The sequence below is a fragment of the Dreissena polymorpha genome, chromosome 13 (assembly GCF_020536995.1).
Source record: "Dreissena polymorpha isolate Duluth1 chromosome 13, UMN_Dpol_1.0, whole genome shotgun sequence".
In the NCBI taxonomy this organism is placed as follows: Eukaryota; Metazoa; Mollusca; class Bivalvia; order Myida; family Dreissenidae; genus Dreissena; species Dreissena polymorpha.
The window spans coordinates 30,896,836-30,919,913 of record NC_068367.1 but is presented as its reverse complement, the minus strand read 5'-3'; the positions used below and the strand labels follow the sequence as shown (position 1 = coordinate 30,919,913).

Genomic DNA, 23,078 nt, shown 5'->3' with positions numbered 1-23,078 from the left:
ATCATTTTCGTCGGACATGTTGAGTGTTATCGCAGGAAATTGAAGGCTTCGGAACAGGACGTTATCGACACAAAGCACATTATTAGGCAGTTAATTTTGTTGGACTAGTCTGCGGTAGTGAGTAAATATGCGCCGAATACGGGAAATGTGCAGGACCCAACAAGTTTTGCCAATAAAGATTGAACCCTAAATCGTGTTAAGCTAATTTCAAAATTTGCCAGATATTGTTCAACGCACGTTGAACGAGTGGTTGCAATTTACAGTGAAATTTAAATCAGCTTTCGCGTGGTATTAGACATTTAATAAGAAACAATAATACCGGTAGGGTAAACACTTTTATTTCAGTGTCTCGGAAGAAGTGATGATCCTTTACGATAGTTTTCGTTCATATTTTTCATATTTCATTCATATTATGACTGATCGTTGTCTTCATCCTCATATAATGATAACGGTATGTATTGATACAGTAGCAACTTTTCCACAATAACGCATACATTTTAAAAGTTCTTCCTTTACACTATCTTCAATAGGGTAAACACACATGCTAACCAGCGAAAATGCCATATTGCCAGAACATCACCGAATATGATCAACATACGTACTTTTGCAGTTCAATATATTGTATTCTCCTGGTCAATCGGTATGCGATGGCTGAGAGCAACCAACTCAATATCATACACAGGTAACAAGTTATATATGCATAGTATAACACATTTTATGTACTCGACAATCAAAAGCTTTTACAATAATGAACAATACTTTTTCATGAAACAGTCAACAGGTTCGATTTTGTAGCTTTAAGAGTGTGTATACTTTTGTTCATTTTACAATAATAAATAAACATGTGTATCAAAACAAATATTAAGTTTTATGATTTGTGTCCCAGTTTATATGGAGGCAAATTTAGAAGATTCAAACGATGATTACATCCATAAAACAATTATGCTATTAACTGATTGACATACTTACATTCCCAAAATATGTGTTTATTAATTTCACTTTCAGATAAAAAAAACTGTTGGCTGACAGGAGTGACATATATTAATTTAAATAAAAATGAGTTTGTACCTATAATTTTTTGTACAATTCTGTATTGAAGCTTCTGTAAATTGGTTTCCAGTTTAAACGAAAGGGCATATCAACATGTCGCCAATCTTTTATTTTAATATAATTAAGAATGATCCACCATTTATCTATACCTATACACACTATCGAAGACTCGTGTTTGGAAATTATTTCATACATTGTTTTTTTTTACCTTTTGTGTTTTCCAAGAAGGCCCGTAGCTAATGGGAATAAACGGCACCACATATCTGGTGTCATTCATCCTGAAATGTAACTAATGGATTTTACTTTAAAGTATACGTGCTACTTGTTCAAGTCCAGCGTCATGCTCTCTACCTTACATGTAGAGGTGTCCTTAGCCATCACATGAAGCTCAGTGTCCCCAAACATAAACGTAACTTCTATGCCTTGCGTCTCTAATTGAGTGTCTTTGTCGTTCTGCAATTTTAATTGCCCAAAAAGTTCACATCCTCGATCTGTTACGTAAACGGGATTCTTTTCTTTTGTTCTGTATATTGTAAAGCCCGCGTTTTTTGTACTTTTTCTGTAACTGAAGTTTGTATGTGTCACCTTGCTATCAAGAGGTACATCTTCATTTATTCTTACGAATATTTCGAATACATTGCGTACTCTCCATTCACCATCGATGAATTCCTTCTTCTCCACTGGATATAAATTCTCTCGATAGTGAGCACGCACATTTATCCCGTACGTGTAATCCATAACCCTTGATGATATGATATCAGGTTTGTGTCCAAACATCACGGCTCCCTTGAGCACGGCCAAACCCGCCTCTCCAGGCACTATTAGCCGTTTGTCTGGTAGCGCTTCTTGTATCCTTTGTTGAACGTAGGGACTCTCCGCAAACCCTCCAACTAATATAATTAGACTTAGGTCTTTATTTCTTTCTTCTTGAATTATATTTTGAATATGTTCCACCATCTCTGAGACTGGCTCTGCGAACCACCTTTGCATGACTGATGAGTTTACTCCAAGTTTGTCTTGGCTTCTTAGATACACTTTGTCGCCGTAATTCAGTGATTTCAGTCGATCCAATAAGGACAGATGGAAATGCTTTTCCGCAAAGGCTTTCAGCGCAATCGGAATGCGAAAGATTATGCCATTATTAGAATCAAATTTGAATTACCTCTTCTTCATTTCGAAGTCGCGAAGAATCTCAATGAAGTCGTACATATCATCACTTTTAAGACTTTCAAGAGAATTCTCTCCAAATATACTTCTTATAAATTTCAAGAAGTTTTCATCTACATATATACCTCCCCACGGCCCTCCACTTGGAGCGTGGATGTTCTTTAATGAGCCATCTGACATTTTCTGATGAGCAGAGATATCAGCAGTTCCTCCTACAAATTACAACATATAAGTTATTTTTTTAAATCATATAAAATCAAGTTTTCGACGATACATATTTTCAGGGGCCTTTTCACGTCTGAGTAAATTGACAAAATTGAAAAAAAGTTGTTTCAGATTCGCAAATTTTCGTTTTAGTTATGATATTTGTGAGGAAACATTTATACTGAACATTTACCACGCTCTAAAGTAGCCATTATATGCATCTTTAGACGATTTAAAAACCCGAAAATTATAAATAGTTGCGACGCGACACGAATTAATAATTTGGAGAGTTCTGTTGTTGTCGTTATATTTTGTGAAACAACGAGGATTGGTTATATCAAGTATAAAATACTCCTGTCATTCTATACGGAAGGATGGCCGTGTGGGCTTAGTCAGAAACTTTTTACTCCAGGACTCCAGGGGTCAGCTGTTCGAGCCCTGCTGAGGGTTACCTTTTTCTTTTTTTAATTTTATTCTTGATTGTTTTAATGGAGCTTTTTAGATCCAATATTAACTTTTATCAATATAAAGCATTTAATGACAAATCTAAAAAATGCCAAAATCTGTGGAAAGGCCCCTTTAAGAGTAAGTTCTGCAAACTGCGTATACACGTGTTAAAACTCGAATTGAACATTTTTCAGTGTTGCAAGGCATTTTTGTACAAGCCTTTGAATAAATCTATGAAAGCGTTGTGTATGGCATGCTATATTGTGCCAAACATATTGATTGCTATGTGTATTCCTTTTGTGAAAATATAATATATGCTCATATTTCTAAAACCAAATTGATATATACGCTGAATTTTGATTCTTAAACCTGATATACGAGCAAATATATGAAAAATATGGAACTTCCGTTATAATACCAGTAAAGACATTTGTGTTTACCCCAAGCAGTCTTTTATTTTAAACAATCAAACAATCAAAGTTTATTAATCTATTTCTAACATTCTGCCTTATATTATTGAAACACTCTGTGTCTCGAGGACACTATGGATAAATGTTCCATTAGGGAGCATTGCGTGAACAAAATAAAGAAAGAAAATTGCCTAAAGAAAAACAGTAAAGAGAGTTATCCGTGTCGTTTCGTTTAAATGTAGTGAATGGCGTGAAGAAACACATGGTAGCATTCGAGTTATGTTGTCGTTTTGCATTTTGTTATGTTCACGTTTTTTTCAAGACGAGGCTAATGTGTTGCAAAAAACAACACGCTCAATATTGTATAAAACACACATGTTCATGTTAAAGCTATTATAGTAGTTCCCTGTGGGCACATACAGAAAACACATGTATATTGTTTATATGTTCTACACAAGTAATGTATTTTAAATATTATATCAATACATAGTTGTCGTAAATGTCAAACTTAATTTCTTCAGGTGCGTTAAGCGAAAAATTCGTACCTGCCAAACTGCTTAATTCAGGTGAATGAGTACACTAAAATTTGACATTATAACTGTTAACTAAGGTGTCGTTTTAACTTATTTCATTACTACTATCAAAACGAAATTCACAAACCTCCTATGTCTACAACAAGAAACTTTTGGTCTTCCAACGTATGGCCTAGTGACTCACTCCAGATGGCAGCTGCCTCCGGCTCTAGCGCAAGTTTCAATCGTTTGCTGTCAATACCTGCCTAAAAAACGACCGACCTTGCGTCTGGTAAATGCGAATACATTTAATTACATGTTTACATAATTTCCAAGCATGATATTTTCAATCGATAAATACGTTCTTTGCCGAATAAATTGTACTTAATTTGGTATAACAAAGTTTTCAAGTGCACACGGAAATTTAGCTGATTGTAAATTTTCGTACAATACGCCTAGGTACAACAACGTACTTCATCTTATGGATTTATTCCAGATATTATTTCTATAAAAACTTAGGTTATATTTTAACCTCGTTTTGTATATTGTGTACCTCGATGGCGGCCTCCCTCATGAACTGTTTTGCAGCGATTCCCCAGATAGCTGGAACCGTGATGATGTACTTGATATCAGACTCCTTTATCACCGTGTATCTTAATTCTAACGTTTTCAACAGATGTTGTTGAAGATAGCGGATGCTCATGGTAAATATTGGCTTTGCTGGATGCGGTTTTCCTTGTAAATCCTCAATTGTAGTTGAGTGGGATATAACCTGAAATTTAAATAATTTAGATAAAAACTATCATCGAAATGTTTCTTTATACATGTAAGACAGTTTAACTTAATTATAAACAAGGCTGTTTGTAAAACATGCATGCCCCCATATGGGCTGTCCGTTGTAGTGGTAGCCATTGTGTGAATACGTTTTTTGTCACTGTGACCTTGACCTTTGACCTAGTGACCTGAAAATCAATAGGGGTCATCTGCGAGTCACGATCAATGTACCTATGAAGTGTCATGATCCTAGGAAACAGCGTTCTTGAGTTATCATCCGAAAATCATTTTGCTATTTTGGGTCACCGTGACCTTGACCTTTGACTTTTTGACCTCAAAATCAATGGGGGTCATCTGCGAGTCATGATCAATCTACCTATGACGTTTCATGATCCTAGGCATATGCGTTCTTGAGTTATCATCCGAAAACCATTTTACTATTTCGGGTCACAGTGACCTTGACCTTTGACCTAGTGACCTCAAAATCAATAGGGGTCATCTGCGAGTCATGATCAATCTACCCATGAAGTGTCATCATCCTAGGCGTATGCGGTCTTGAGTTATCATCCGGAAACCTTTTTAATATTTCGGGTCACCGTGACGTTGACCTTTGACCTAGTGACCTCAAAATCAATAGGGGTCATCTTCGAGTCATGATCAATGTACCTATGAAGTTTCATGATCCTAGCCCCAAGCGTTCTTGAGTTACCATCCGGAAACCACCTGGTGGACGGACCGACCGACCGACATGTGCAAAGCAATATACCCCCTCTTCTTCGATGGGGGGCATAACTATGAAACAAATACGACGTATGTTAACTTAGATGTATCCGCTTTTCATTATGAAATATTGTATTGTTCATAACGGATCCATGGTCTATGTGCATAACTTTAAATATCGATTAAAAAGTAATATTGATACGCTAACGCCCAGGTTTTCTGCAAAAAGTACAATTTTTATTTTTTTCATAGCTAAAGTTAAAATGTATGTATTTGATTATTTAATACGAAGACGAATCAGCAAACACCATCATTCAAATATTGCAGCCAGGTTTATTCAGATGGGCTCATTAAACTATCGAGGACATTTTCTACTTCAAAGACTATAAGACATGTATATTTGATGTTTTCTACTGAATACTTGTTCAAAAATACCCGATAGCTTTGATAATTGTTTACATTTAATTTCTAATACGGTATTTCAACTGGGGATACGTTCTTAGGATCATCCATTAAATGTACCCAAACAGAATGTCGAAAGATTGAAATGGTCTTACGAACATTTAAGTAAAAGGTTGTTCAAGTTTAAAAAATTATTTTCAAGAAATGTTATGACCATTCACAAATAAAGAACTCCACAAGTTGTGAGTTTGAATTTGAATGTGAATGTTTTCTAGTCCGACTGGCTTAATTATGTTCGTAACCTGATGATGTCTCAAGTCTTCCTGAAAACAGCTTCAATTATTAATTTTATTTAGTTACTTGCATAATAGTGATCACGTTTGGCTAAACATTAACCAAGAAAAGAAGATGAGTGTGGTAATCAAAAATGTGTGTGGCTAACATCATAGAAGGAATTTTGTCACCAAATTCTTTTTTTTGAGCAGTTTGAAAAACTAAAGCAGTATAACACAAATAACACAATAATACATACAGTAATAATATTTGTATTTCCGATTGTTTGGACATACAGTCATTTATTGTTTGCCACTAAGAACGCCATCGTAGGAAGCTAGGTCTGCTTACCGTTTTTTGTCATCAACTTTTTATAAACTCCAAAGTTTGTCAGATAAGCACTGCAAGAACGATAATTAGTAATTCATACTCACTATGGATATTTGATCATATACAGTACTGTACAATTCTAAGAAACCATGAATACGCGGACATACACTTTATATGTTTTGAATACTGAAAAAGCTATGAAATGACAAAATTTCGTTCACTTGTGTTTAAGAACTCTTTATTTAAAACCTTTACCTTTTCATTGTGCAGGGCCATCTTAAACCGTGAAAACAGTCTCCATCGGTGGTGCTTTTCTTCGCCTGTCAGAGAATAATATTGTTCTTCCGCGTCGAATCCGAACGAGAGAAACTCGCCAGCCTCGTTGAGAAGTACACACGTTGGTGTTTTCAGGGAGACAAGCAGACCAGAGCTGGCATACCATTTTTCATTTGTTTTTATGTCAGTCGGACTGTCTTTGAGGGAGAACGCATATCCGCTGTAAGTGGTTCCAAAATCGAAAGCAGCCACAATGAACGTATTATCACTAGACATTCCGATCTAAAATCAAAGTGTTATAGATCTGTTAGTATTAATGTATTCCTTACTATAAGACACACAGGCACGAACAATGCTTAGTAACATGAAGACAATATGCATTGGAGCAATTAAAAAGGACTTTTTTCACAGTTTGGCACCATTATTATTTCCCAAAGAAATTGTAATAAATTATATATATATTGAACCAATCCAAAAAAAGATTTCTGACGATGAAAAATTTTAGCATGTGCTTTCTCATAAATTGAACTTTGAAATATGACAATTTTGTAATTTTTTAATGACATTTTTTCATAATTGCAAACATCTTTAAAAACCGCTTTGTAGATTAGTAGCCGTTTTGCCACCTTTTGAAGACTCACCGGACCACCTCATTTAGATGTTTTAAAAACAAGTCTTATCGTGATTTCCGATTTAGTTTGATGGTCAAAACAAATTTAAACAGTAAGTCAGGTTTTGTTTTGTTTCTTTATTCATCGAATTTCAAAGAACTTTTCTCAGAATATTACTCTTTACAATATCAACGGAGAGTTTTAAATAAGGTAACGTTCGTCCGTAACTATGGCGCTAGGTCAAATGTTTAAAAAATGCTACCATTCTAAAAGCCACAATTTTCATCCCAATCTTGAGAACACTTGGTCAGAATGTATATCCTGACAATGTCTTTGCCAGCTTTTTATCTTGGTACAATGAGTCCAAAACAAGGTCACCAGTTAACATTTTATGAATATATCGTTACAACTCTACAAGCCACATTTATTACTCGATCTTGGTAAAAATGGTCGGAATTTATTCATCGAATTTCAAAGAACTTTTCTCAGAAGATTACTATTTACAATAATAACTGAAAGTTTTAAATAAGGTAACGTTCGTCCGTAACTATGGCGCTAGGTCAAATGTTAAAAAAATGCAACCATCTTAAAGCCACAATTTTCATCACAATCTTGAGAACACTTGGTCAGAATGTTTATCCTGACAATGTCTTTGCCAACTTTTTATCTTGGTACAATGAGTCCAAAACAAGGTCACCAGTTAACATTTTATAAATACCCCGTTACAACGTAACAAGCCACATTTATTACTCGATCTTGATGAAAATGGTCGGAATTTATATTTTGACCAAAGCTAAGCCGAATTTAAATTTGACAAATCAATCTTGATTAAACTTTGAAATAATGCTTCCCTTGGTAGTATCAATACTGAGTTTGGATTTGGTTCGCTTGCGTCAAAAAATAAGAAACTAGAATACATCTTGGAAAAACTTTGTTACCACTCTAGAGGTCCCATTTATTACTCAGTCTTTATGAAACTTGACCACAATGTAAATGTATGCAATATTAAGGCCATGGTTGAGACAGATTCAATAAGGATTTTAAAATGATAACCAGGCCAAGTTTTTGACGTCGTTGTACATAAAACTTATTTAAGCTCTTCAGAGCCATTATGACACTCGTATTTTAGTTATTGTTATCGTGCCTCAGAAAGTTACTTTTATGTTGATCTGGCTTGCTTCCATCAATTGAGTAGTTAAATGGTTATTGCATTGAAATGTATGTGTGTTCGTTGCTGTTTGATTTCGATTTAGGCACCTTGAGTCTCATTTGTATTTAATATTTCGTTAATACCTCTGAGCTTAGGGTGATATTTGTTAAGCTTGCCGTGTTTAATGGAACAGGTGTCCGTCATTCAAACGAGAGGTTCCGGGTTCGAACCTCAATCGGGGAGCGTTATCGAGATATTTCACAACACTACAAGTAAAGGTTCTTCCCAGGAAACGGACTTAATAGCATTTTATAAGCAATGGCTTTCGATACAATCTATCTAAAATAAATAGTTTTAATCTAAAGGTTGAAGTATGGAGCTCCTAAAAACGGGTTACCCCCCCCCCCCCCCGATGCTTTGTGTTGACCTTTTCAAGCGTGATGACCCTAGTTTAAATCTTTTTTTTGTATGTTTGTTTTTTTATTTTTGTGTTGAACCTTTTAGTCTGGTGCATTGTCAACCTATTTGACAATTAGTTCGAACAGAATGCTACAAAGGCATTTAACAAAGCTTCTCACCTGCTTGTGCAGATGAACGTTTAATTTGCTTATATTTATCTATCTGAGCCCGTACTTTTTTCTCATCTTTGGCAGTGCATTCGTTTCGATATATTGTTAACAGTCATTTGTTTGTTCCTTTATTAGAAGTCATGTGTTATACATATGTAAATCGAAAGCGAAAGCAGAATAATTTTAATTTATGAGATGAAAATTACAAAAAAAAAGACATCGCAAATCATTTCATAAGAGCCATATATTGAATTAGGCATTTTGATTATATATAGACAGATAATAAGTATCAAAATGTCAATACAAATAGGTTTCCAAATTTTCATATTTCCCATTTCATTTTAATAACAACGATTAGTTTTAATAGGAAAATCTGACCTAACTTAGTTTAAACATTTGAATGTTGTGTTATTAAATTTGATATTTTTGAGTTATTGTTAGTTGTATTAAACACTTATTTCTACGCATACACAATCCTAAATACCAATATGAATAATACTTACATATTTTGCTTATACCTGCGATTACAAGTTAAAACTTCCTGTTTAATTCTCGTATCGCTGACCTGATTCTATACAACGAATTTCTCTACTGATATCGACTTTAATAATCAATAGTTGTAATACGATGACATACAGATCAAATCTTGATTTTAAAAATCTGGGTCGATTATTTATAAAACATTTTAATTTACACAATGCTTTTATACAGTCAACAAATTTAATAGTCGGCGTGGCGTGAATGGTATCACAGGCTTGATCCGCGTTCTTTACATCACCCTTAAAAATACAAGTACTGGTTCAACCCAGAAAACAGACTTGAGAGCAGTTCAATTTACATTAGCTTTCGATGAAATAGAGCTTAAGCAGATAGGTTTGAATAAACATTTGGTCGCGTTCTGAGAAAACTGGGCATAATGCATGTGCGAAAAGTGTCATCCCAGATTAGCCTGTGCAGTCCGCACAGGCTAATCAGGGACGACACTTTCCGCCTAAACTTGATTTTCGGTCAGGAGGAACTTCCTTGAGACTAAAAATACCATTAAAGCGGAAAGTGTCGTCCCTGATTAGCCTGTGCGGACTGCACAGGCTAATCTGGGACGACACTTTACGTACATGCATTAAGCCTAATTTTCTCAGAACAAGACACATATTTAGAAATAGGACACGTCGTAATATTAACTTTAAAAGCGTACATGAAACTTACACACATTCATTGAACACATATTTTTTGCTTTGTTTTCAGAGGTGATGTAAATCGAAATAGTGTACAACTTATTTCACTTCGTCCTGTAATGATTTGAACAGTAAATGTGATTGCATTGAACACTTATGGGAATAAAATATAAGCGAGTTAGTTTTCGCAATTAAATCGTTTTATTTTAACCAGATAAACTGCGGACCACTTCCTTTTATCGAGTCTCCATAAAAAAAATGGAATAATAATCAAAGTATGGATATAGTTTTGGATCCGTGTGATTAATTCATATTTACACGTTACACAAACACGAGTATCTTTTAAAAAATAATATTTACTGATAACCGTTTAAAATTATCTTGTATTTTTCAACTACGCCATCTGACTGCCTTCACATTTTTAAGGGGGGAATAAACGATGAAGTAATAGTGAGTTGATGGTAAATGTGCAAGCATGTATTGTCCTTCAAGCTTCTTCTTCAGTGTGTGTTAGATATAAATGATTATACCCACTATATTGAAAAGCGTTGCACTCATATATTTTTCAATCCGATAACATAAACATTTACCGACAATCCATTTTGTTGGATGATATTTCGCCATTCGAACGGTCTTTGCATTTCATTTGAATTACATGAAATGTATCACATTATTACGATGTATTAATGCATGACTTAATTTCCGTTTTTGTCCGGATTCACTTACAAACGCACTATTCTCCTGATAAAGATGTAAACCTGATAATGTCAAATTATAACGAGAGCGCCGATGGCGTTGAAATTATATTTGCAAGATACAGAAAAGTTGCTGCTGAAGTAAATGTTAAGGGAACAGTTGTCTGAATGAAAATCTAAAAGGCTATTAAGAAGAAAAGATTTTTTAAGATTAAGTACAAATCAATTAAAAAAGAAGTGATGAAATATTGCAAAAACATCCTATATCATAGTGACCTGAAAATCAATAAGGTCATCTGCCAGTTATGATCAATGTACCAATGAAGTTTCATGATCCTAGGCGTAAGCATTCCTTAGTTATCATCCGGAAACCATTTCACTACTTCGAGTCACTGTGACCTTGACCTTTGACCTAGTGACCTGAAAATCAAAAGGGGTCTTCTGCCAGTCATGAACAATGTACCTATGAAGTTTCATGATCCTAGGCGTAATCATTCTTGAGTTATCATCCGGAAACCATTTTACTGTTTCGAGTCACTGTGACCTTGACCTTTGACCTAGTGACCTGAAAATCAATAGGGATCATCTGCCAGTCATGAACAATGTAACTATGAAGTTTCATGATCCTAGGCGTAAGCATTCGTGAGCTTTCAACCGGAAACCATTTAACTGTTTCGAGTCACTGTGACCTTGACCTTTGACCTAGTGATCTGAAAATCAATAGGATTCATCTGCCAGTCATGATCAATTTACCTATGAAGTTTCATGATCCTAGGCATACATATTGTTGAGTTATCATCCGGAAACCATTTTACTATTTCGAGTCACTGTGACGTTGACCTTTGACCTAGTGACCTAAAAATCAAAAGCGTTCATCTGCCAGTCATGATCAGTGTACCTATGAAGTTTCATTAACCTAGGCGTGAGCATTCTTGAGTTATCATCCGGAAACCGTTTTACTGTTACTAGTCACTGTGACCTTGACCTTTGACCAAGTGACCTGCCATTCATGATCAATGCACCTATAAATTTTCATTATCCTAGACCTAGGCGTTATTGAGTTATCATCTGGAAAGCATCTGGTGGACGGACCGACCGACAGACCGACGGACCGACATGTGCAAAACAATATACCCCCTCTTCTTCGAAGGGGGGCATAACAAGTTGATAGTACATGTATATATAATTATTTCCAAACCAGTTTTCGCGCACCAAAAACACAAAACTGGTTGGCTCAAAGAAATTTTGGGACAGTGCTAGCCCTGGTAGATAGATCCCACGACACCAGTACATAATATAATCTGCAAATGTGGTCCTTTGGAAGCAAAAACTGCATCCAAGAATGAGTCACTGTGACCTTGACCTTTGACCTAGTGACCTCAAAATCAATAGGAGTCATCTGCCAGTCATGATCAATGTACCTATGAAGTTTCATGATCCTAGGCGTAAGCGTTCTTGAGTTATCATCCGGAAACCATCTGGTGGACGGACCGACCTACCGACGGACCGACATGTGCAAAACAATATACCCCCTCTTCTTCGAAGGGAGGCATAATAAGCAATAGCGATATTTTTTTCTGAAGTTTTTGATTCAACCATTGCATAAAATGAATTTTTCTGCATATAATTTGCCATTTTGATAGGTGTTTGTAAGGTGATAAAAAGAAAATGACCAGGGATCCTGAGAAAAGGGATATACATTTGAGATCTGGTCAGGGCTCTGTATGAAAGTGTTAAAATGATATACATTTTATATTTGGCCAGTGCTCAAGAGAAAATGGGTATACATTTCAGAAAACTCCACCATTTAAAAATGTTTAAATACCTATTGACTACGGCTCTTAATTCATCTAGCATGAATATTTGTACAACAATGTATATCTTTTTAAAACTAATAACATTAAATGTACACATTTAATCTAGCAATGTGTACAGATACTACTTAAATATAGTTGACTGTATTGAATTTAGGAACAAGCTAAAGTATCCATTAGAAAAAGATCAGGGGGTGAAATATGCATTGCCTGAAGCTCTGACCCTGGGGCTATGTTTATATATCAAACACATTGATTAAAGAAGTAAAACAATACATTGATACAACAGATGGAAAATCATCCCCTCTAAACAACATGATACATAATTATGTATAATATTTTTGGATCTGGATCTGTACACAACAGGACCTTTCGGTATGCGCGCTGTGGGAGAGAGATGGGATTGACTTAAATTTTGGAATTAACTTAAATCACTGAAATTCATCATTGAAGTTACAACATGATCTCATTTGATATAGATGTACATGATTGTATCAAGCAACATATATTAAATAAAGATCTGTATAAATTACTGTTTTGATTTCAGTATCATTTAAATGATTTCAGTCAAGTTTATCATTCATATTATACATTAATTTTGTAAAATATTATCAATAAAAGTATACTGGATGCAAACATAGTTGAAATAATACAGTTTGATAAACTGTATAATATAATTGACCAGTCGCCAAATACGAGATCGCTCCGCCCACTAAGTTGTGTTTTCATAAAACACTTTATCCATTACTCCGAGAGTCTTTGTTTGTCGGACCATGTGGCCGCAATAAACGAAATCTGATTGATTATTTCGTGAGTATAATTGACGGCTGGCGACTGGTCAATTATAATGTAACTACACATCCAAGCAGTCGATCAAACCATTGCAACCAAGCCACCTGGTGTGCCGACGCACCAGCAGAAAAGTCAAATGCCTTCTGACTTAGTGCATTTTACTATTTATAACATCTACATTAGTTAAAGATACATGTTTACATTTGTATGTGTTTTAAAAAAGATATTATCTTTAATGACATCATCTGACCATGCATGTCCTATATTTCAAAATCAAGGCCCTGATCTGAAACATTGGTAACATTTAAGTGAAACAGTTACCAGGCTTCTGAAATTAGTTTTTATTGAACTATGTTAAGAAATCTAAATCAGGCACTGATTTTATTATTTAAAAACAGTCATAATCAGTTGTGGCCTGTTGGTAATGACCCATTGCTTCCTTAATTGTCACACCCTTAAAACTTTCCACACTTTTATAATAGCAAATCTGGATTTAAGTGATCTTCAATAGTACATTTACACTTTAGCTCTGTCACAAGAGTGCTGGTAAAGTCAAGTCATATATTTAAATCTAGGCCATATCAACTCAAAGTGTCAAAGACTAATGAAAGATGCGTTCATTAATTATTGTCTAATTGTTTTCTACTGCTATGAGTTTTTATATAATATAACTCATGATGACCATCAATCATGTGAGTGAAAATTCACATTATCTTAGTTTATCAGTTTAAGAAGCCTTTTAGATAACAAAGTGTGCTAGTTTTCAATGTCGCTTCTGGGGATCAAACCCGCAGTCCAACCTCCTGCAATCAAAGTCTACACTCTAACACTAGGCTTTTAGGAAGATTCTGAAAAAAATTATCCCTCGAGAGCAACCAAACCAAAACTTAAGTCATATATTGCTGACTCGATTTTATTGAGTCGGTTCATGAGAGATAATGGAAGGTGCAACATCTCTCATGCCCCCGAGCAGCGCCTTAAGCGGTATTCAATTCTCAACACGAAAGCGCTGGAGTCATTGATCCCGAGGGACCAGAAAAAAGCACATGACTAATGTTCGAAATAAAATTATTTGATTAATGACAACTCTATTATTTGAGCCAGGTCACAAAAACGCAGTCTAATTGGTATCCAATGAAACTATTTGTTATTGTCAGAAAACCGCTTTTAAGCAAACAGCTTTCAAGCGACCGCAGGCTGATCTGGATCCAAACTGGCCACAATCGCCTTAATGTGTCTTTTACTGTTACACAGTTCATTTAACTTTAAAAATAGAAAGAAGAAAGAATCCAAACCAGTAAAGGGTTTGTAATCAATGTTGAACTTCAGGACAGCATGGTGGTCTGCAAATCCCATATATGTTGATATCGGGTATCATAGTCATTCAATAAGTCACAAAATGCTCGAATAAAATTATAAAGCAAAATGTGATTTAAACTAAAAATACCAGTATGCCAGTTTTGCCGTGTCAAGCTGTCAAGATCCAGAAAGTCCTTCATTCACATCGAACATATCCTTCGAATTCAATCTATTGTAGTCATTAGCGATATTTAGTGAATAAATAACTCATACATCCAAAATAACAGTTTCTAAATAGCCACACAAGCCGATGTATGACATTCTCTCATGGGCGCGGCCATTGTTGGTATCACGTGGGCGGGTTACTGAGAGCCCGGAGTTCTAAAATTGTTTAACGAACGAAAATTTTTCAGTTTCTAATAACGTTTTATTACGTAAAACGGTCTTAGAAAAATTCACTCAAAATGGTGTATGCAATATTTTTGGTTGAAAATGTTTGAAAAACGTTTTTAAGTAAAACATTGTAAGAATTACAAAATGCTATGTTAAATGTCTATTCCGTCTGCCCAAAATCTGGTAAGGCATCAAAAAGGTCAACCGATTTGCGAAGTGTTTTTGAAATACGGTATTACTAAAGTATATTTGCGTAAACGCAAATATACTAAAAACTAGTATGAGGCTCTATTAGATTAGCTCTGTTTAAGTACTCTTCATAAAACACTAAATAAAAATAAACTTAACGTCATTTAACTGTGCCTTAGAAAGCTGTTATCATGATGTGTTGATGAATAGTTAACCATTTTAAATATGAACTAACATGCCAATAGCCTAATGTTTATTGACACGTGTGTGTTTGTGATTCATTCTGGTTTAGTGTGACTGATAAATGATATTTATGCCTTCGTTAAAAGTATTATCAGGAAAATCGTTTCGACGAATGAATGATTTAATTGACAATGGGGCCACAGCATTACATTGTGTGTGTTTTTTTGTCAATAGAACATTTGTTCTAAAATACAAAACCTATATAATCGAACTGGTCTTGTTGTTGTAAGCTTGAGATTGAAATCCTTTTAAACGGCATCTGAACACTATATTCACTTTCTATTTAAATATTTGCACGGAACGTAAACACGTGGTTCATATGAGGCCCTTTGTGGAGTAAATTGGTATTAATACACGTGCATAAAGTGTAGTCCCAAATCATCCTGTAAAGTCCATAAACGCTGATCAGGCACTTGCGCTTACATATAAGAATGACTAGTCAAGGGTTAGCATTAATTCCACACGCCCCATATCAATTTGTACAGCCGAAAACAACTAGAACTACCAAAGTTACCTAAAATGTGTAGTCTTTTTGAGTGCAAGTATATCGTTCTAGTTTTTATTATGCATAGTTTGTAAATTCATTCGTGGTTTCTTTTGCGGTGTGTTGATAGGATAAAACAAATCTTCAAAGCCAGCGCTTTGTCTACAATCTTTGATCATTCCCAATGTCAACAATCTTTGATCATTCCCAATGTCGTTTATTCACAGATGCTTTAATAATGACCCAAGCAAAATAAAGTGTTGGCAGGCAATCTTATAATTGTGAAAGCAGCAATATTTTCAGTGAGCACATCCTTTGGATGTTACGTACGGAAATAGATACCATATGGTCACTGTACATCTGCATAAATGAACTTGTTGTATTCAGATCAGAATAGCTAGAATGTAATGCCGTTCACAGTATTAGTTGATGTTTTTTCGGTTAGCATAATTCATTTTCTCCGTCCATCCATAACTGAATCAATTAGTCCGAGAGCAAAACTGCATACATGTTACATTTAGCACTGCCTTTTATTTATAACCACAGGTCAAAGGTCAAACACACGTTTTACAATTGTTATATCTCGAAAAGTGCTCTGCAATAGACACTGTCATTTAAACTTGTATACAAATAATAGGGCTATAGACTCACGGATTGACCGTCCCAGCAAATCACAAAGAACTCGAAACATACAAATATGACAAAGTTTTGCACCTGAAGTGATGACAGGATTATTCATGAAATCTGATGTCAAACGTCTAGACTTTTCACAACATTGAGAGAGAACATTACCTTGCTTCGTGGTAAATATATATTCAAATATACGGGTATTCAAATGAAAAAAAAATGAAAAAAAGGTCTTAACCGAAATTCCATTTTGCCTAATATTGGGCAGCCGCCCCTGCCGCCCCAGCTCCGACATCTCATTGATGCTGTAACAGATGAATAGTGGACATTTTGTATGACTCGCCGCTTGTTTTACTGACAGGTGTTTTTTCTATATAGACTGTGCTACTTATTTGTTTTATTAAGTTTAAATACGAATGGTGAAGGATCAGACTCGTTCAAACTAAATTTTGATTTATTTCATATGTATTCAAAATCATAAAATTTAGCAATTTGTTTTGAAATATGCCATTTTAATGTGTAGTTCAATATAAATATATCAATATTATTCGTTTAAAGGGGCCTTTTCACAGATTTTGGCATTTTTTAAACTTATTCATTAAATGCTTTATATTGATAAATGTAAACATTGGATCATAAAAGCTCCAGTAAAAAATCAAGAAAAAAAATAAAAAAAGGAAAAGAACATTGCCCGGAGCAGGTTTCGAACCAGTGACCCCTGGAGTCCTGCCAGAGTCCTGAAGTAAAAACGCTTTAGCCTACTGAGCTATTCCGCCGAGTACACATTGTTGACGTATTTTATACCTTATATAAGCAACCTTCGTAGTTTCACAAAATTTACCGACAAAAACAGAACTCTCCAAATTATTCGATCGTTTCGCGTTGCAACGCTTTATAATTTTTAGGTTTTAAAATCGTCAAAAGATGCATATAATGGCTATATTAGAGCATGGTTAATGTTCAGTATTACTGTTTCCTCACAAATATCATAACTAAAACGAAAACTTACGAATCTGAAACAACTTTTTTCAATTTTGTCAATTTACCAAAGCGTGAAAAGATCCCTTTAACAAATGATTTTGATATCAATTTAGAAACGCCTTATATTTGCACTCATGAATATTTTTATATCTTCACGTCAGTATTGTTTAAACTAATGTAGAGTCTATGTATGTTACATGAATTCATTCATATAAGCAGCTCAACGTGCTAAAATAATATTCAACAACATCGTTTCAAAGTCATCACAGTGATAATGTGGTGCCTTCAGTTAGTATAGCAATTTTATAGAGAAATGTTGCTCTTATTCAAAGATGCAAACTTAAATTCCTTTGTGTCAGACATTATCGTTGTCTGAGGAAATTCATTTGTTTTTGACAGGAGTTAATGAGTACTAAGCAAATAATAAGGTAGTTATTAAGGGTGACCATACGTTTTTTAGTGAGTTCAGATGCGCAATCTACAACTTGACATAGAACGATGGTTATATATTAGTTGTGTTCCACTTTTCAGTGTAAATAATGTACACGAGTTTGAAATACAAATTCGACCAATGTGGAGGACATCGTTTAGTTTTGTTTTGAAGGTTAGATGTACATTAGAAATGATGAATGCATCGAAAAATCATTTCATAACACTACTTGGTCTTTAAGGTATGTGAAAACTTAATACACGTAAGTATTTTATTTTGAAATCAATGCCTTTAATTGTCGCTTTGAAAGACGCTCTCATGTTAGCATCATTCCTCCTCTTCGTTTCTGTTGAGTGCAGTCGTGGACCTTTCTCAAAATCATTGATGTTCAAATGCTCTAATTATTACCCAGGCAATATCCTTTTTTATGCTCTGTCTGTCTGTCTGTCTGTCTGTCTGTCTGTCTGTTTGCCTGCCTGCCTGCCTTTCTGTCTGTCTGTCTGTCTGTCTGTCTGTCTGTCTGTCCGTCCGTTTGTTCGTCCGTCCGTCTGTCCGTCCGTCCGTAGGGGGCATTGTGTTTCTGACAAACACATCTCTTGTTCGGTAAGAAATCCCATTTTTGGTCTGACTATGACGTTATGTTTTCATGTGATGATTTTAATTGATACACATACGCATTGCTGATATACATGCAAAGTTACCACACGATACGATAGAAATAACTATTTTTGAACTATATTATTTTTCAGTCAATACATAAATTCGTCTGATGTAAATGAGCATTCAAAGGCTGATTATGCGCAGCGGGTACGTAGCCGATGGGCTAGCTTTTGTAAGTAAATGTTGCATCAATAAATCATTTTCGCCGGACATGTTCAGCGTTATCTGAGGAAATTGTAGGTCTCGGAACAGGACGTTATTTACATGAGCAAATTATTAGGCAGTACATTTTGTTGACCATGTCTTCGGTAGTGAGTAAATAAGCGCCAAATTTGGGAAACATGCAGGGCGCCAACAAGTTTTTCCAAAAATGTGTGCACGCTTAATCATGTTTAGCTACTGTACACAAACTTGTTTCACATAACTTAAATTTAAAAAAAAACTTGGGCATCCATTTTAGGAATAGATTTGAATGTTTTAATCTGTCAGACATTGTTCGCCAAACGACGGTGGTTACAACGGACGATATAACTTTTATAAGCCTTTTTCCTGGTTTTAGAAAATTAATTAGCAACCATAACACGGTTAGGGTAAAATTATTCATTGAGTTTCTCGGAAGAAGTGATGATTCTTATAATGTCATTTTGCATTAAGTATTAAGTAAATTACAACCAATGAACACCATTGGGTATTTCAGCCTACTAATGCATGCATGCAAATATTGGGGTATAAATTGAAAACTTAGACAACGTTTACATATAAGCCGCGCTTTGGGATACGCGGTTTTATGTATATACGTTAAGTGTCGTTCCATATTAGACTGTACAGTTCTGACGTTTGTTCCACGATTAATACTACTTGATGACATTAAAGTAAACAAGGTAGCAAATAAGCAACAAAGTTACAGTTTGAACTTTCCAAAAAAGAACAAAAAACAAGAACATACTAACACATATGTTTGTATATCAGCGGTTTATATGTGGGGAATAATGAATAGTAGAAAATTCTGCGTTAGAAAAAAATCAATTTTCTGTTTACCTAACTGACGAATTATTATCACTCATTAATATCCGAGTCTGAGGACAGATTGACTAACTCGAACACATTTAGGCTTTTTAATGAAACTTCGCGAAAACACATTACATAATTTTAAATAATTTATTTACAGTTGCATTATATAAAAATACCCTAAGTTAACTAAGCTAAATTACAATTTTTGGACGCATGTAAATATAATACAATTATAAAAAATATTATATAGGTAGGAATTAAAAAAAAATGTTGCTCAGTATGGCTGTTGATGAAATTAAATTGCAATAGTTGAAAACGTTGCAAGGTTGAAATTGCATAGAATTGTTCTTGGATTAAAACATTTAACTTGCATTTCCTGATGAAAGCGTAATTTTATTTATTCACTGGTGTCAAAATGTCATCTGTTTTTTTAGAAACAGATCCTTCACGTTTGTTTTTAATATACGAAAAGATCTATTAAGAATGAAATGATTCTATAGCACGTGTTGTGGTATTTGGCCAGAGACCATTATGTGGTTATATATGATTGATGTTCAATGTCAGAGGTTTTTATAAAATCATCAAAGATGTTCTTTTTCCTTATTTGCATTCTTCATACCTAACCACTAGTCCTGTAATAAACACCACCCAATTACCACTGAATTATTGACCATCTTAAGTATTTCCTGGTGTTCATGGCTATAATACACTGTGTGTATTCTAGATCATTCTACAAAAACACGTGTCACTACGTTTGATAATACCCGAAGTACTTTATCATTAAAGTAAATATAAAAACAACAGTTTTGAAACTAGCAAATCGTGCGTGCATATGTCATGGCTAAATATAATGTACAAAAGAAGTAAACATGATTATAAGGTGCATTGCGAAGAAGGGGAAACAATCTGATTTAAAAAGTTCTAATATGTTAATACGTTTACCTCCGCTTTATAAATAATTTTGAGAAGAAGATCTTTCGCGCGTCAAATGATGAACATGCAAAGAATAAATTCTAATTCATATGTCGGGGTAAAAATTGAACGGAAAATATAAAAATAGGTATAGTCACACCATATTTAAACAACATGGCTACGAAAACCAATCTGCGTCTATGCTCGATCGAACACTCATCATGAAATAAATTTTGAATTTTTAAATATTAACTTTGCATCACTAGAATACTATATGGATATGACTTAATTCATAAGTCAAGTATATATATATATATATATATATATATATATATATATATATATATATATATATATATATATATATATAGAGAGAGAGAGAGAGAGAGAGAGAGAGAGAGAGAGAGAGAGAGAGAGAGAGAGAGAGAGAGAGAGAGAGAGACACACACAGAGCGAAAGAGAGAGAGAGAGAGAGAGAGACACACACAGAGCGAAAGAGAGAGAGAGAGAGAGAGAGAGAGAGAGAGAGAGAGAGAGAGAGAGAGAGAGAGAGAGAGAGAGCGAGAGAGAGACACACAGAGCGAAAGAGAGAGAGAGAAAGAGAGAGAGAGAGAGAGAGAGAGAGAGAGAGAGAGAGAGAGAGAGAGAGAGAGAGAGAGAGAGAGAGAGAGAGGAGAGAGAGAGAGAGAGAGAGAGAGAGAGTACTTCTTATGATATCACGTAGGTATTATTTAAAACGATTATTAATTTCTATATATATATGTTTTATTCTTTTAAATTTAATACTTTTAAACAGTAGAATACAATTAAATGCTATTGAACACTAGCTTGAGCACAGTCTTCCCATCGTGACATTATGTGATGCTTATGTGATTAGCTTTTGTATAAGAAATACAGACTGGCCCCGTCACCGACCTGTCTGTGTGGCACAGAAGACCAAACAGCAGAACACATCCTCTAAAGATGCAAACGTCACGACCAGGAGCGAGCTACAAAGTGGCCCCAGGACACATCCCTCCACAAGAAGCTCTATGGAGACGTGGATGACCTGAGACGGACCACATCATTTATCGAAGAAACTGGCGTGATCGTGTAGAGCGAACGCCAAGAAGAATGAAACTTGGTAGGAATTTGGTAGAACAAGATCTGGGCCAAGTTTCATATGTGGTCAAGTGGGTTAAAAGAAAAGGCACCAAGTCAAATTAAAGAAAAAACACTTGTAAACACTATGGAAGGAACATTAGTATTGGCTCTAATGATGTCTAAGCTTAGTTCTAAATGGCTTCAGTCTGTTAAGTTAAACAAAATAGCAGCTATTAGTGAGGGTACTTGTCCTTTAATGGCTATATTGACACATTGCAAACATTCAAAAATTGATTTTTTTCCCCAATCGTCATTAAAATCATTCAAACATTTGTTCTTAATATATCGAGTTGGAAAATGGTTCCGGCCTGTTAAAAAACATAGTTCGTATGGAGCGGTGCAATTTTCCAAAACAATGGCTATAGTGGATATGATCACTCATGAAGTATCATTTTTGCCTAATCATATGAAACCCTGATCCGAATTACTTCAAAAATATCTGTTTTTTTTTAATGGTTAAATTATGTTGAAAAAGAGCTATTGAGGATTGGCATCTTTACTTTCCTTCTATGGTTATAGTAAAATATTAACAGCTCAGAAACGTTCACATGTCTCAGCTGAACGCCTTAGGACCTTTGATCCACTTGTTTTACAATTACTTTTAATTTCTCAGAAATTTCTTTAATTTACACATCTTGACAAGACATGACAGTATATATTTATTTCATTACTTGCTAAAAGTTTTCAAAATTATACTATTTTTGTAGTCACCGTTTCATATTATGATATCTTAGCAATCATTATTGAAGTGCATCTAGATACGTAAGCTAGAAACAAAAGCGCAGGTGAAGAGTCTAAAAGCAGGCCTTATAGAGCCTGAGCAAGCCTCCAACAAGGCACGTCGTCAGTGCTCGTGATGACCTGACACTCAAAGGAACAAATATTAGATAACTGTATATATTTTATGGACATTTTGAACCAAGTTATAGCTAATGGTCATAGTTTAAACGTGTGTGATTGATCTGTTTTTTGTTTAAATTTTATTCATCAATATACAGGATAAGTTATTAACTTATACATATTTTCAATTGTTGCCCATCCAGCTGAACTGGCAATAATAATAATTTCATATTTTCATAATCGGATTATTTTTACCTTTAAGGGTAACACCAGTATGCGAAACAATATGATTTGGTTCATGTTTGTTCTTTCTAAACACTTTTTGATAACAGTTTGTTGCTGCTTTTATCCTTACAACATTATATGTTTTGCCAAATATAGCCATGCCAGGCGGTGGTCATTTTCCATGCCGTCTTTTAACCAACAGGCAAACCTTTGGTCCCCGCACCAGCCACAGGCGTGCAGGAGATTAAATGAAGCTACACGCCTCCAACG

The 23,078-nt window shown here is 34.9% G+C and overlaps 1 protein-coding gene across 2 annotated transcripts; it reads right to left on the bottom strand.

Moving 5' to 3' along the window:
* Window positions 1-322: 322 nt before the first annotated feature.
* LOC127855083 (heat shock 70 kDa protein 12B-like) lies at window positions 323-9,533 on the bottom strand. 2 transcript variants are annotated; one of them, XM_052390438.1, is made up of 5 exons: window positions 9,399-9,533; window positions 6,545-6,847; window positions 4,323-4,562; window positions 3,939-4,056; window positions 323-2,429 (listed from the first exon to the last, which is right to left on the bottom strand). In XM_052390438.1, the coding sequence occupies exons 2-5, from the start codon at window positions 6,839-6,841 to the stop codon at window positions 2,209-2,211; spliced, it is 876 nt and encodes a 291-aa protein (XP_052246398.1). In that variant the 5' UTR covers window positions 6,842-6,847; window positions 9,399-9,533; the 3' UTR covers window positions 323-2,208. The 2 variants fall into 2 exon arrangements, with proteins under 2 accessions (XP_052246398.1, XP_052246399.1); XM_052390439.1 differs by having other exon boundaries at window positions 4,344-4,562.
* Window positions 9,534-23,078: the final 13,545 nt, after the last annotated feature.